Genomic DNA, 15,594 nt, shown 5'->3' on the forward strand with positions numbered 1-15,594 from the left:
ATCATAAATTTCTTAATAAACCACATTGCCCTTACTTTAATTGAGATGAAAATGACATTGGAAGTTCTTCAAGTTTTAATAGCAAAGTAACAGTAATAATTGATACAAATCACAATGAATGTCTCTGTAAGAACATTTAAGTAATTACACCAATAAAGAAACTATTATGGGTTGTACCAATTGTAGAAAAGATGACCAAATAATCTCACATTTCCAAACTACCTAAACCTTTGAACAAATCATCACTGCATCTTTTAAAATACAAGAACATTTCAGTAAACACAATAATACACATGTTATCTAAAATGGTACTCAATACTATAACTACATTCAAAACAACCTCACAATCCTAAAATACCCCTACTCTTGCGGTTGAAATTCAAAACCATTCTTTGACCTAAACTCATTCTTATATAATATAAGAATATATATATATATATATATATATATATATATCAATAAAAATTGCACGATACACTACTCTTTTTTGTTTTTTTGGTGGCTATAGCTTATTCGACATCTTCTTCGGATACAAAAATTATATATCGAAACTGAATAATAGAAAAAGTGCGATGACCAAAATCTTGTTTTAGATTTAGTGGAAGGATTACATGGTAGTATCCAATTAATTCATTCTCTCATTTTGTTTTTTAATTTTTGGCCACAAATCGGCGCGATGCGATGTGAGGACTCTGATGTTCTAAATTTGTGGAAAAAAAGAGGTGCCATTTCGACGCGCTGCATCATCGTATCCTTAGGTGACAGATATGCTCAAGAGCAGCAAAAACAAGGGCGGACGCATTCTTCCTGATCTATAACCTTTTTTTTTTTTTTTTTTAATTTATTTAGCAGCAGTAAATTCGTTAATTTCCCTGATTTCACCTTTTTAGCTGCTGAGTATTGAACTCGATATACTCTCATCTTTTTGCTGAATAGTAGTAGTATTGAATTTAATGGAGGCATATAGGTCAGAATCCATTGGGACGACAGTCAGCCTAGTAAACGCTTTTAATGACAGAAATCTTGTACAAAAGCTTGCCAATGAAAGGAATCGCGTCTTTTATTATATGAAAGTTTACAGATTCAACTTTTTTCAATACGCTTCCAAAGCCTCAATAGAATTATTACATAGAATAATGACAAAGCACAGAGATTTTGTGATTAGTATGTCCTGTATCATCAGTTTGAGATCGCTTCACAGTTCATCACAATCTGTTCAGCTCGGAAACCTCGTGATCTATCCTAGAGACAAGACTCTACACAACCTTACACGAGCATGTAGCTACTCATTTGAATTCCAGGATGAACTCAATCGTCTAACGAAACCACTGAGAATTGAATACGCGCTGAATCGTATTCCCCATGATTGATTCCATTTCTGAAGATGACAAGGGCACTTGTTGGGCAAGCCGAAAGGCAGCTTCTTTTGCTTCTTTGTAGCCACACTCAGCGACAACGTAAGGAAAGTCACTGCAGCAAGGCCCAAGATTGAACTTCTCGAGTTAGCTCCACAATGAAATGGGTACTTCTGGTACATTCAAATCGACGAACATTGTCCTTGCATTTTCCTTTAGGTTCAGAATTTGAATTATAAGACATTTTACCTTCCCCACATGACTCGGTTCGCACCAAAGCTGGAAACTACTTGTGATAGAACTTGGCATAAATCATCATACGGATATGGATTTCTCGACACTCGAAACAAGGCGCTAAATTTTACGTAAACCTGTCAGGCAGAAGTTACTCGAGAGGTTAATGAATGCGTAATATTGAAGGTATTGGTGATGTAAGAAACCAAAAAAAATAAAAATAAAAATTAAGACAGGGCAAGGGCACATGGGATATCACGTATGCATTAGACGATCCACGATTCAAATGGCAAAGCTCATTTGCAGTCTTCTTCGGAAGGGAGGGAAGACTAAGACACGGCCCAGGCCATTTAAGATCAAGAAGATCAACTGTCAATAGCAAATACCAGATGCGATGTAGCATATACTTACTTGCGGAAATCGGGACAACTTTAGCAGTTCAGAGAAGAGTTTGCTTTCCTCGTCATTTCTGAAAGATGAGACGCATCTAAACAAGTAATCTGATCCTTCATCCGTATCACTAAACAGCTCTACTACTATGCTTTGACAGGCACGGTCAACTTACATTGGTGGTTTACAGAAGGCCAGATGATCGAGCAAAACAGTTGTTTTAGGAAATTCCATGCACAGTTCCTTAATTTCTGATATATGCAAATTCAGACCCTGCAAAGATCATCTCGGTAAAGTTTTGGGACACTAACTGTTGACTACAAGTAATTTTACCTTTAAAATATACAAGTGACAGCAATGAATTGACACAGACCTTCATGCACATAAAACCCACTGGAACTCCAAGTTCTCCTGCTTTTGAGAAAATAGCCTTCCCAATGTCATTTGTCATCTGCAAAGATCACTAATGTGCTTTACATCTTCTTTCCTCTATAGTACTGTTTCATTTATTTTAGTCAGGTGTGAATATGATAGGATTTAGTTTTTCATCCATGAGTAATCACAAAGAAGACTTCATTACTTCCCCCCTCCTGCATCTTGATATTAAACAACTTGTTAATGGCAGAATTGAGATCAAACACCACCTCTACACAATTATGCTTAGACTTTGTGATGTGGGAAGTTGATACTGTGAAATTTTCATAGTTAAGCTAAGTACAGTACATGAATATACAGCTCAGCCTAGACGTGTAGTAGTTTGCTTATAGAGTTAGTCCTTGGTTTTGAGCTGACTAGCAAATTTAAATTCCTTGTTTTCACCTTCCAAAAGGTAATTTCCAATGAAGGGTTCGAGATACCATAAAAAACAAGATATATTGTATGACTCCATGAAAGCAATAATCATGTGGGTGTATTCACAAAGAAGGTACCTGTTGACCAGAAGGCCACAAATACGGATTAAAACGTACTGCGCGGTAACCATCCTATCACAAGTGAAAGCGGTCTGTCAAAAAAAAAAAAAAATCCTTTTTCTACAATATCGGTAAAATACAGTTCCATATTTCTCAGCACCTTCAAGATAAGATTCTCAAACTCTTCAATTCCTTTTCCATCTTCAGTTGGATTTGCAAGGCAGCAACCGACAAACTTGGATGGATACTTCTTCAGCACACTGTTCAATGATCAACTTGGCATAAGGCAACTTCTGAAACTACAATTGACAACATAGAGGTAGAATGAAGACATTAAACTACTTCAATGACTCGAAAACCATAGAAGTCTAATTGCCAAGATGTGCAACTTAAAAATGAAGGCAACTTTAGCTGGGCCGCATTTGAAAGCAATAAGGACAAAGAAAAGCAATAAATAAATTATTTGGAAAATTGTCCTCAAGAATGACAATTATTTGGAAAATTGTTCTTGGAGATCCTCAATGTACGATTTTCCACCACTTGTCTCACATACATTACATCATATCACAAAGAGCTGTTACAATAAATATCAATATATTTTTTTGGGAACTAACCTCCGTCCAAATGGACTCCATATAATGCTCTTCTTTTTATATTGATGTTGTTGTTATGCTTATTAATCGTCGTAACATTGTCCTTCAGTTTTTTTCCAGGTCTTGATATTTTACTATTTGACATCAAAACTTGCTTAAAAAGATTGACAGCCAACCTTCAAAGTTTAGTCATGTACCCCACCGTAACTACCAATTTTGGATAATCTACTTTAAAGCTAGTACATCATTTGCATACGCTTTCGACAATTAGTCAAAAACCACAGGCTTGCACCGTTGGTGTACAGAGGAAATTTGCAATTGACCAGAGGGACTGAAATTCTTGACACAACAATCGTCTGAATACATGAACTTGAGTATGATCACCTGACCTTGTCACATAAGAATGATCGAATTTGTGATTTATGGGCTGCACTATAAGTGCACCATCTACCCCTGCTTCTTTCATGCACTGCAGTATATACAGGAAGCAAGTGAACTTTAGTTACACGAGCATCTGGGCAGAAGGGGTGAATGAGACATGGATGGTTGAGGAAAGGGGGAAAACTTTTGTTTATATGGTGGCTAGGAAGTCTCTACTAGCCTACTGAGACCAAGCCAAGGTGACGGGCATCAATAGTAGGAGTAAAGCATACTCAAAACTTAAATTGATGTGAAAAGGATCGATGCCTAAAAAAATGGAGGGACATGGTGTTCACTACTAGCAGCACATTGATGGATGAGCGAAGTTGAAAAAAGCAGGGTTCTGCAAAATAAAGGGTGGAAATTTCGCAATCACCATAGGTTAAGTTGCAAGAGTGCCACCGGTACGAGAAATAGAATTACCCGGAGCAAAAAGTCAGCATGACCTGGTAAGGTGGGTTCTTGGCCGGGAAAATAGGGGTAATTGTCTGCAGCCTACATGTCAATTGAAATCCCAGATAAGAATTAAGATAAAATTTGGCGGTTACACGCTTGTAGGAAAAACGCCAAGACTAGCCAAACAAACATGATATACTGACAGTGGAGATAGATTTGTGTTTGGTGGGAAAGGTTACCTCCTGAGGAGAAGCCCAAACGTGCAGATGCGAGTCGATTACGCTGGACATCTTCTTGGTGCTTGGTTGCTTAGCATTATCATCATCATCAGGGGTTGCCATTCGATTCTCTACTGCTGAGACCCGTAATCGGTTTCCAAGTCTACTAGAACTTGTCTGCCTCAGTAGTCTTAGGGGTAAGTTCCAAGACTGAGTTGCGCAACTCACACTTAAACTCGCTGCCATTAGCCCAATTACACTTGCTCTACGGCTCTACGCCCACACACACACACACACCGCCAACCTTGTTTTCTTCACATCACTATGAACTTAATTTTATTTGAATGCTCATTCTATCCTAACCCCAACAAACAGTTGCGGTGCAGTTGGTTATCATGTCAATCTAACGCACTGAACCTCTGCGGCTCGAGTCCCGGTGACGCCAATTCTTGCTAGATTTTTCATTGAATTCATTCAGACAGGTGATTATTTGAAATAATCATTTCTATGTGCTTTTAGTTTTTGGGATATTTTTTTAAAAAAATTCCTATTGCTATGTACTTTCACAGCAGATAATTAGATATTTTTTGATATAATTTTTGAAGATATATTTTAAAATATTTTTACCATTTTAAAATTTTAATAAAATTAAAAAAAAATTTATAAAAATCACCGCTCCCTGCTACTTCTCCCCTCCTCCCTCCACAGCCCCTTCTCCCTCTTCCTCCCCTTCCCTTCCTTTCTTCTCCTTCCCTCTCCCCTCTTGACCAGATAGGAGGAGGGAGGGGAAGGGGAAGGAGTTGCAAATTAGAGAGGAAGGGGGCCGAGAGCTCTTGGTGTTTTGGTTTTGGGAGGGGGGGGGGGGGGGAGAGAAAGGAGGGAAAAAGGAAGAGGCAAGAGGAAGGGAAGGGGGAAGGTAGGGTGACACTAATAGGAGGAGGGAGGGGAAGGGGAAGGAGTTGCAAATTAGAGAGGAAGGGGGCCGAGAGCTTTTGGTGTTTTGGTTTTGGGAGGGGGGGGGGGGGGAGAGAAAGGAGGGAAAAAGGAAGAGGCAAGAGGAAGGGAAGGGGGAAGGTAGGGCGACAGTGTCGAGAATAGTGTGGTGGTGAGTTCCAACGGTGGATGGAAGAGGATAGAGGTGGCAGGTTATTTATTTATTTATTTGCATTTGAGAGTTAAGAATTGTTAACCATTTTTAAGAGTGTGTTATTGTAATATTATATTTAAAAAACTTATTATGAAAAAATAACCAATTTATATAGACCTAACATCATCCACCGCACTTCAGATACAAAAATATGCACGATTCTTTTCATTGGTAAGTATTCCTATCAGATTTCTGTCTATACAAGCTTTACTGGGCTGGCTATATCCTGCCAATGGATTCCGAACCTAATAACCACACCAGCCACCCTACAATAAATGCTAAGCTGCTAAAAAGGTGAAAATGAAGTAGGACAAATTAAAGAAATTGCTGCTGCAAAAACTTTACAGAAACTCCTAATCTGTACAGCAACTAAAAAACTGGCATAGCTCACGTACTACAATACAGGAAGTATCAATCTTCTATCCGCTGAATCTCACCCATCATTATGCGATTGCTTGTGACCTTGAATCCAAGTAAGGCAGGATCAATTTGTCTACCTTTCTTCCCCTTCTTTTTGTTGCTACGAGAGCCCTGCATTCCATCAACTGAGTCAGAAGCACCAATCCCCGCAGCACTAACATCTTGAGGAGGTGGCTTTTTAGCGCTGCTCTTGAGCATGTCACTAAATGACGTCTCAGAAACATCAGCATCACCTAATGATGCAGTGCGTCGAAATCGCACATCTTTTTTGCCAGAAGTCAGCATATCAGAGACTTGGTTTCCTCCATCACGTCTTCCTCCTATCAAAGATTTTGGCAAAAATGAGAACATAAAGTACTAGTCAGAAAATAGCCCAGCATTTCATGAATCCTTCTACCAAATCTTCCCTGCTCAGCTTCTATTTTAGGAAATAACGAACCAGCTGATGCTCGCATTATACGAAAAGCTTTAGCCCTACATTTCAAAGATCATTTGTACCTTGATACTAACCTGCCTTTTCTCCCACACGATTTAAGCTTTAGCCCTACACAATTTAAGTTGGGGGTTGGGGAAGGGGCACTGTTGCACTGGTGTCTGATTAACATATATAAGCTGCCAACATGAGTGAACTTATAACCCTAAAGCTAGCCTATCTTTCACCGAAAGCAAAAAAAGGTAATATGCTGTGCATAACAATCCAAATTATAAATTTTAGTAGCATAGAAACGTCTGAACCACATAAACTAAATGCAGAAACAAAAAGTTGCACAAAAGCCTCAAGATAATACCTTCAGCAGGTATAGAAATTGGAGGATTTTTTCCTCTGATTGCTGCATCTGAATTCAGCTCAACTAACCCATCCTGAGCAGATGATGCCCGTGGGACTGGAGGACGTTTCAGCAAAATATTTTCCGGCATTTTTGATGCAGCAGATGGGGCCCTGCCAAATATATTAAAGTAAAACGTGTATGGAGTCCCACAACAAGAAGAACGAAGACAACACAAACAATGACATGGATAACTGTAGCAGTAGGCGTGTTGCAAAATTACAATTGCTTGATGGACCAGCAACAGGGGCAGATCAACAGTCTATTTTTTGAGGAAAACAACACACCTATTCCTTCTCTTAAAAAGAGAATTAAGATCTTCTAAGAACTTATTTCCTTTGGCAAAGGAATGACTGGGGAGACAACAGAAGCAATTACATTCCCCACAAAGACCACAACACTATTTGTTTTCAACATAATAAACACTGCAAAAAACACAAATATTTTAGATATAAATTCTTGGCATGATTCAACTTTTTGTACTTTTCACTGCCCAATAGCATACCAACACTTAAGTGGTATCTCAATATCTGTTGTCAAACCAATTGACAGGAATATCAACTTGCAAAACTATCAAATCCATGCAACTTCAGTTTTGGGGTTCCAATGCCAAGGTGATCTTTTAATTAAGCCACTGTAATATAAAAACGAGTTCAAGTCCAGTTCAACAAAACCTGTTCTGAATCTAATCCAGTCACCAAGTGGCAGAACAGGCCAGGTCCAATAGAAAATCAGCTACAATCCTTCACCAGAAATGGATTTTCTCCTAGCTCACTAACTTTAGCTTAAATGCACTCTTCTATATTCAGGAAGCTCTCTTTTCAATAACCTAACCTTCAGCAATCAGTACCAGTCTCATAGGTTAATCAAGTGTATCTTCCTTGAGATTTTACCTCAAGTAGCCAACCAGCAGAAATCAAGAAGAAAACTACTTTAATTACCATTTGCAAGGTGGGAAAAAAAATCCAATAATCATATACAGTGTAAAAGGGCATCTTCCTTTAAGGTATCTGAGTCTCTGCACAGGAGCAGAGAAGTATTTCCACCTGCAACTCCCCAGAACATGCAAAGATAAACTACAAGTTCTAGATATTTCATTTGTCAGTATAGCACAACCAGGACCCAAATTGTCCTTACCGATCCTTAGCAAGATCATCTGCAAATGAATCAAGTAGTCCAATCTTCTCCCCACAAAAGCCTGCATTGCCTCCTGGAACCAATCCAGAGTCATGGTATGATAGTGCAAAAAACTAGGCAGAAGGGAAATTGGTAGACAGATTACCTGAACTGCTAAAAGAAGAATGCCTGCTAAGAATATTCACAGGCAATTCCCCTCCGTCCAAAGCAGCATTTTTCACTGGTTCAACAATGTCTTCTCGAACCTCTGAAGCAGGCCCCTGCACAAGACCGCCCATGCTGATAAGCACTCACATTTCTCATTAGATTATTCGAGTCATTGCAAAGATCAATTGCATATCAAGTAGGGATCGCGAAAAATAACCTGAGAGGGGCCATTGACACCTGAAAAGAAGGCTTCTTCTTCAAGCAATGCTCCGGAGTTGGACCTGAAAGCTGATCTTTCAACAGTTTCCACCGTACTAGCCACCTCATCAGCTACACGGGCCTGCGGTGGCCCACCTGAATTCAGGCTGTAAGATCCCACAGCAAACGATTGATTCAAATTTGCTTCTTGATCTGAAAGAAGATTAAATGAATGATTTGAGGAGATAGTTCCAGAATATGGACCAGAAGGTCTTTTCTCAGTGGACATTCCACTGATCAAATCTAGTGGCTCAGCTGACTGATGACTTGATTTCTGGTGAAGAAGTTCCATGAGTAAACGCTTCGAGCTGTCATCACTTGTACCAGCTGACATCCATAAACTTGGATCTTCTGAAGTCCTTTTGACTTCTGAGTCCCTTTTTTGCCTCTCACTATTACCATGCAGTTGTTGCAGTCGTGTATCAACCCACTCATTTGGCAACTGACCATTGCTCTCAGGCCAGTGGCCCTCCATTATATCTGAATTTGAGACATGAAACTGGCTGGGAACCATTGGGCGTTGAGATGGATGAGAAAATACACTGGATGAAAAACCCCCCATTTGAGCGCTAAGCTGCAGTCGCGCATTCAATTCCTGCATATCTAAACCTTGATTACGAGCTATAGAACTCATAACGTCCAAATTTGCTCCTGCAGCACCAACAGGTAATGACATCGAGCGTTCAAATGGTAAAGGGCCGGGCTCAAAATGCCCTGGCTGGAGTCTATCTTGTAATGAAAGATTCCGATCGAGATGACTGAGATGGTCCTCAGGAGATGGAATTTGTTGCTGTTGAAAAAAATCTAGCTGTCCGAATCCAGCAGCACCACTCCGATGAGAATTTGCAGGATTTCTAAGGAATTGACTGCTTTCGTCAACAGACCACGAAGAACCAACTTGTCTGTCATCTTCCATATCCAATCGCTGCCTTAATCCCATTGGCAGTTGCCTTCCATGTAACTGCTCCTGATGAAGCATCTGATGCTCCAATGGATGCATTTGCCCATGTTTTGCACGTGATAAAAGCTCCAATAAATCACTTGGATGCACTTGAGGAGGCACCTGGCCGAATTTTGCCTGAAAAAGATGCTCAAAGGATGGTTCTGGGTGCCTAGGAGGAAGATGGGAACGCTGTTGGAGTTCATTCAAAATTTGCTGCTTTAATAAGACCTGTTCCAGAGCATTACTCGTTCTAATAGCATCATTGCGTGATTGAGCGCGAATAGAATCACGCATTTGACTCTGCATCATTTGTTCGACAAGCAGCTGTCGAGCATGAGCCTGTTGTTGCTCTTTTAATAGCATTTGATGGTGAAGCTGCTGCTGCTGCTGCTGTTGCTGAAGCTGCAGCAATCTTTGCTGCTGTTGTTGGATAGCCACAAAGTGTTCCAGATCTAGCTGGCCTGCCAACTGCTGATTCAACGAGTTCTGATGTTGCCCTCTTTCAAGCATTGCTTCATCCAAGTGGGCATTATGAGATGGTAAACTATGCTGCTCAGAGAATTGTGGAAAATGTTGGGGTAGTATTTTCTCTGATACATCAAAGCGGTTGGATTCATGGTCCATGCGAGAAAAATGTTGAGCATCCATTGTATCTTGATATAAGTTTGGTTCAGTAAGTGTATTTCTGCGACGAAAATCAGGCCATGTCTCAGCAGCACGAGTTGATTCAGCCAGTGCACCAAATGCAGCAACCCTCCCAGACAGGGGGTTTACAGCGTGCTCCTGATTACCTGAATTGAAAGAAATATTTGACATCTGCTCATTCCTTGTATGGGCGCCCTCTAGCTCAGACCACAGCAACCCAAGAGGATGCAGCTTATTATTTTGCTTTGGAATGCCAGCCTCCATCAACTCAGTTGGAAAAGCAGGGTTAACGATATTTGAAGAATCACCAGAGGCCCTACGAGTCTTCCCAATAGGATTTCCACCACTATCAGGTCTTCCTGGAAAAACTATTTCTACAAAAGAAAAAATATCAACATGGTTAGATCCATTTTCAATCTAATAAGCATATAAAACTACTCATTAAAAATTTCACAACCTTCATCCTGAGTCACAAAATTTTGGAAATCTTGACCCTCTGAATGCGATTGGTGCTCAATATTTTTCAAGTTTACATGGTGTGAGGAGATGCCATCAAGATGAGACAATGGCCAGCTTGGATCATCTAATGCAGTAGGACTAATGACATCTGCAATTGGAGCAGAAGCATGTACACTACCATCGAACTTCACCCCCATAGCTGTAGATACTTCTAAATTGGAATTCAAACCTGTGCTGGAAGCGTGTTCATGGCTTGCTTTAAGATGAGGCATAACATCACCTAATTCAAAAAAAGGTGAATCTTCAGGAGCATCAGCCAATCGTACTGGCAAGTCTGTTCCAAAAAACCCTTGTTCAAACCAGGAGATAATGTCAACTCCAAGAAATGGGCCTTGAATTTCTCCTTGAGGATCACAGTAGTACAAACTTAACTCCTCTGGCGGGACACCCTTCTCCAAATAATTTTCCCCAATTCTACTTCCCAAGCTTTGTAAATTTCCATCCCAATACTGGTCTGAAGATGGCAAACTAAACAGAGAGTTTGGCTCATTTGGAAGCTTGTCACTGACATCAAATGCTCCACCCAGTCTTGTACCATCTAAACCAGGATTTCGGGTTATAACAGAATCCATACCTCTGATTTCCAAAGCTTCAAACTGAGCATTAGTAATAGTATCTGAATTGCTACCAATGTTGATCTTCTCTAGGCTTGATCTTACTTCATCAATATTTGTCCCCAAAAAAGCCTCAGAAATGTGCTTTTCTTGGAGATTGATCTCTCTCTCTGAAACCAAGTAGATGTAGTTTCTATTAGAGGTTGTCAAAAAAGAGCACTCAATAAAGAACATTTAAACCAACAACTCACCTTCCAGCAAGCTCCTTGTAGGACCATTATTATACAAGTTGCTCTGAATTCTCAACTCGTGGATTTTATCATTTGACATGGCAGGTAAAGTATCTACAATTTCTTCAGAAATATCTGATGAGAGGACAACCTGCTTCTGATTGCTGGTTTCCAGATCTGCCACTTCTACAGGAAAACATGAGCAAAATTAAGAGTTAGAGCAACAACCAAAACAACTTTAAATGCAGGCAAACCAGCATGCAACCTCTATGTCTTAAAAGATGCTAAGCTTGGTACCTGCAATGTTATCAGTTGATCTGCCCTTTCTAAATGAACTGTATGACACTCCACTACTGGTAATTTTGCCCGTCGATATATCATTAAGGATAGCCTGTTAGGACAGGAAATTAAAATAAGACGCAAATTAAGCTCAAGTTTCAAGAAAATAGAAATTCCAGCATAAAATTAATCACAAAACAACATTCTCACATGTAAGGCTAATCAAAATAAAATAAAATATTTACTTCCTCAATTCAACAGATTACCTCCTCATCTAAACCAGGAACCACAAAAGCTAAAGGTTCAGTGCAATTCACTTGTGTAATTGAGGGTACTTCCTCCATCTGGTCAGGCATGTTACAAAAGGTTGAACCTAACTTTTGCCTACGGTAAATATCAAGGAGCTTCCCCCTCGGATATAAAAATGCACCAGTTAAGGGGTATGGTTTCCCAGGGACACTTTCAGTAGATGTTGGTCTTCCAACTGCTAAACTACCTCGTCCACGTCCCAGGGTGAACCCCACATTTGAACCCTCTGCTCGCCCTTTCTCTAGTCCAAATCCGGGGGCAGCACGATAAGAGCCTGGCCCACCAGGATTTCCTTCCATTCTATGTCGTGGCCTCCACTTATCACGAGAATCCGTGTCACGTTCTGAAACAGAACGACTAACCACAGAGGACTGATTCTCATTATGGGCATCTTCCCTATCCACATCTGCCTTTTTTTCTGGTCGAGCCTCTTTTTCTTTGTCATCAGGACCCCACCTGTTAGACCACTTGTTATCACGTCTTGGCTCATGCCCAGCATTGCGATTACTAGCATCATGCCATCTGTCAGTTGCAGGCAAAGTTCTATTTTCAGTTGTTTCTCTTCCAGAAGCATTGTCAGCTCGACGATCCGTCTTTCTACGGTCTCTTCTGCCAAGCAAGCCAGTTTCCCTTTCTTCTTCACGCCAACGCCGACCACTCTCAGTCTCTGTAGTAATTCTTCTCCAATCTTTTCTTTCTTCAGCTGCATCTGCACGCCAACCCTCCTTCTGATTTGAATCAGCAGAACTTCCAAGAGACAGAGAACTAGGTCCACGAGCTTCCTGTTATGTGCATGAGAATTTATAAACAGAAATGCTTAATACTTAAACGGATGACTCCAGGAAGAAGAAACTAGCAACATGTGCGGGACTTGAATCTAGTTTACTCAGGGTTTCCAGAGGATCCACAAAATTACAAACTTAAAAACATATTTAAGCAAGACCTCAACTATCACTTGAAAACAGATAAGGATGAACAGTGATGATCAGAAAATCTAAAAATATTTCTAAAACAAATGTCAAAGACAAAACTAAGACCATATTCAAAAAATAAAATTCTATTCCGGATCATTTTCCTTGAACTGTTACAAACAAAATTCAATAGCTGTTAACATCCCAAAAAGAATGTAATCTGTCCATAAACACAAGCATGAGAGAGAGCATACAATAACTGTACAGGTTCTTGATGACAAATATATATAAAAAAAAAAAGGATTCAGTATGTAGAAATCAGAATTTCAACTTGGATCAATAATCAAATAATAGATGAAAACCAGCTTTGACAACATAACTCCAAAGTTGCTTCATCAAAGTTGTAATTAAGCACTTATTCACATTAAAAGCTGATTACAGCACCAAATTAACAGGTTTTGTTTTTAGACTGATGGAAAGTAAATATACGAGTCACAGTTATTATCACAACAGATGCAGTTAAGGATCTTTTAGTACAGTTCACAGGAGAAACAAATGTAAGCTGCCCTTAAAAAAAAAACAGAAACTTACCATTTTAGCCTCACTCGGTTTAGCATAAAGCCATTGCGGAGACAGGGGAATGCTTTCTGAAGGGGCTTGATCTGTTACAAGGTCCAGTCAGAAAGACTACACTACCATGCAGTGACAATACAGGAAAGATACTGACCAGTCTAATTAAGGTTCTCCAATGGGAATTCAGAGAGGAATGGCTAGCATCTAAAGAGCCAGTAAGCCACGCAGAAATCTAAATAAAAAACAAGTATATTACCCTTTGACTCATCGAGCGATCCCATCATCACTTTTTCCTCGTCATTTCCTGCAGAAGACGACATTATTAATTCGCTATATCAATATTCATTTCTATTCAATTCATAACAACGTCTCTTTACACCACGCATATGTCCAAATCAAAAGTTTGACATCCTAGGTCAAATGTCGAAAGATCAAGCAACATGAATTTTAGGCTCGAAAAAATCACCAGCTCTGATCAAACAGAACACGCAGAATCCCAGAGAGAAACTGACAAAGCACCAATTCAATTTCTTAAAGAAAGGAGGAGAAAAGAAAACTGAAAGTTGAGTCTCTTTTTCCGAAAATACAATCCAAGTCTATCATAAATGGAGAATGAAGAGTTAAAATATAAAGACAAATGCTAACGTCTTTACGAATTAGAATAACAACAGAACTCGGCATTTAACAAAAATACGTTGCTATAGGCTAATACAAAGAGGACAGGATATTTCAGACAAAAAAATAGAGTTTCTAATCGAAGGGTCTACCTGTACAATAATAAACACAAGGTTCCAAAGGGAACAACATAGGAATTCAAGCAGTTAGAAGAGATCTCTCGTTCCTTCCCCTGACTTCACTAATACTTAGACCAAGAAAAATCAACACGAGCAACGACCTCAAAAATATTGATTAATAGTACTCTCAACCAAACGCACTGATCTGAAACCCTAAGAATTACAGTTAAAGTCAAATTAAAGGATAAAAGAAGAAGTCAGATCAATAAACCCTAGCTTAACGCGAACCGCAAATTAGGCATATCCGAAAGGATTAATGATCGAAGGCGTACAGAATTAAACAACATTGAGTTAAAAAGAAGAAGAGTACCTTTTGGAGTCCAAGACTGATCGGACGGCTTGGATGAGAGGAGATCGTCAGAGAGATCGAGCTTGCTTTCAGCCATGGAACGGTAAATGAGTCACCCAACTTCAATGACAAGATCGAAATCACAAGCTCAGCCAAAAGAATCAAAAGCGCTCAGCGAGCACCGGATGCAGATAGCTAAATAAGAGAGATTAAGAAGAGATTGAAAAGAGGTAGAAGTGAATCGCTGGGGAAAAACCAGAAAGATAGCGAGAGAGGGGGGGGGGGAGGGAGAGAGAGGGAGTGCGTGTGTGTGAGAGAGAGGGAGAGAGAGCTTAGAGTGAATGGCGATTAGAGAGATAAACAGTTGAACAGTTCGCAGAGAGCTACGATTTTGAGAGAGAGACAGTTCGCTGGCTTAGAGAGAGAGAGAGAGAGAGAGAGAAATGAGAAAGAATGGTGAACGGGGAAGAAAAGGGTGAGGGGCAAGGGTTTGGGTGGTCAGAACAGCTAAATCAACTAATCAGCCTCTGCTTTTAATTGTTTGTTTTCAAAATAAAGGAAAAAACAGATTTTTAATTGCTGTTATGTATGAACATTTTTTTTAAATTTATTATTGCCACCAAACCACGTTCAATTTTCCTCAATTAAAGGATAAAAAAATTTCATCAACAACAATTTACTCTGCGACCGATCAGACACACAATTTTTCTTTCTTGCTTCTTCTCTTTTTTTTTTTTTTTTTTTTTTGTTCTCTTTGTTTGCATGACTCCGGTAAATAAATAATTCCAACGAATCTTTTTTTTTTTTGGAGGTAAGATTCTTTCTTACTAATTGGATACTATATTATATAGCTTTGTTTGGTTCTAGATTTTTTTTGGTAAAAAAATTACTGTAGCAATTTTTTTTTTTGAAAAATCGCTGCTTTCCAAACGAAGCATAAATTAATTATTTTCCTCACTATTGATGAACAAAGAACGGGCGAGTGATTTGACCAATAAAACGATAACCTAAACGTGTCTAGAAATCGAAGGTTGTTGTACCGCAGTAAAAGCAAGTGCAATGCAAAAATATTTCAACAACAGAGAAATACACAGC

General features: G+C 39.5%; 2 protein-coding genes across 8 annotated transcripts; both read right to left on the reverse strand.

Moving 5' to 3' along the window:
- Positions 1-1,042: 1,042 nt before the first annotated feature.
- Positions 1,043-5,028, reverse strand: LOC113717203 (uncharacterized). 4 transcript variants are annotated; one of them, XM_027241907.2, is made up of 10 exons: positions 4,539-5,028; positions 4,327-4,398; positions 3,873-3,952; positions 3,051-3,150; positions 2,909-2,962; positions 2,353-2,430; positions 2,155-2,252; positions 2,001-2,058; positions 1,605-1,726; positions 1,043-1,470 (listed from the first exon to the last, which is right to left on the reverse strand). In XM_027241907.2, the coding sequence occupies exons 1-10, from the start codon at positions 4,761-4,763 to the stop codon at positions 1,317-1,319; spliced, it is 1,041 nt and encodes a 346-aa protein (XP_027097708.1). In that variant the 5' UTR covers positions 4,764-5,028; the 3' UTR covers positions 1,043-1,316. The 4 variants fall into 4 exon arrangements, with proteins under 4 accessions (XP_027097708.1, XP_027097707.1, XP_027097709.1 ...); XM_027241906.2 differs by having other exon boundaries at positions 2,001-2,076; XM_027241908.2 differs by lacking the exon at positions 2,909-2,962 and having other exon boundaries at positions 1,154-1,470; positions 2,001-2,076; positions 4,539-4,900.
- Positions 5,029-5,806: 778 nt separating this feature from the next.
- On the reverse strand, positions 5,807-15,227 carry LOC113716846 (uncharacterized). Of its 4 annotated transcripts, XM_027241352.2 has the most exons (13): positions 14,862-14,931; positions 14,521-14,694; positions 13,673-13,720; positions 13,435-13,505; positions 11,890-12,714; positions 11,642-11,735; positions 11,366-11,530; positions 10,499-11,284; positions 8,413-10,415; positions 8,194-8,308; positions 8,049-8,121; positions 6,873-7,024; positions 5,807-6,404 (listed from the first exon to the last, which is right to left on the reverse strand). In XM_027241352.2, exons 2-13 carry the CDS (start codon positions 14,594-14,596, stop codon positions 6,076-6,078), a joined length of 4,737 nt encoding a protein of 1,578 aa, XP_027097153.2. In that variant the 5' UTR covers positions 14,597-14,694; positions 14,862-14,931; the 3' UTR covers positions 5,807-6,075. The 4 variants fall into 4 exon arrangements, 3 of the variants coding, with proteins under 3 accessions (XP_027097153.2, XP_027097152.2, XP_027097154.2); XM_027241351.2 differs by having other exon boundaries at positions 14,521-15,227; XM_027241353.2 differs by having other exon boundaries at positions 8,049-8,109; positions 14,521-14,983.
- Positions 15,228-15,594: the final 367 nt, after the last annotated feature.

The sequence above is a fragment of the Coffea arabica genome, chromosome 11c (genome assembly GCF_036785885.1).
Source record: "Coffea arabica cultivar ET-39 chromosome 11c, Coffea Arabica ET-39 HiFi, whole genome shotgun sequence".
Lineage (NCBI taxonomy): Eukaryota > Viridiplantae > Streptophyta > Magnoliopsida > Gentianales > Rubiaceae > Coffea > Coffea arabica.

Bases quoted from the DNA above. Each gene is read 5' to 3' on its own strand.
- LOC113717203 (XM_027241906.2), bottom strand. From the start codon at position 4,763: ATGGCAGCGAGTTTAAGTGTGAGTTGCGCAACTCAGTCTTGGAACTTA. The intron at 3,151-3,872 runs GTCAGGTGATCA...ATCATTGAACAG, and splicing joins GATCATTCTTATGTGACAAG to TGTGCTGAAGAAGTATCCAT. The intron at 1,471-1,604 runs GTAAAATGTCTT...GCCTTGCTGCAG, and splicing joins AACCGAGTCATGTGGGGAAG to TGACTTTCCTTACGTTGTCG.
- LOC113716846 (XM_027241351.2), bottom strand. From the start codon at position 14,596: ATGGCTGAAAGCAAGCTCGATCTCTCTGACGATCTCCTCTCATCCAAG. The intron at 13,721-14,520 runs GTACTCTTCTTC...CGTCTTCTGCAG, and splicing joins TCAGTCTTGGACTCCAAAAG to GAAATGACGAGGAAAAAGTG. The intron at 11,736-11,889 runs GTAATCTGTTGA...CTGTCCTAACAG, and splicing joins TTCCTGGTTTAGATGAGGAG to GCTATCCTTAATGATATATC.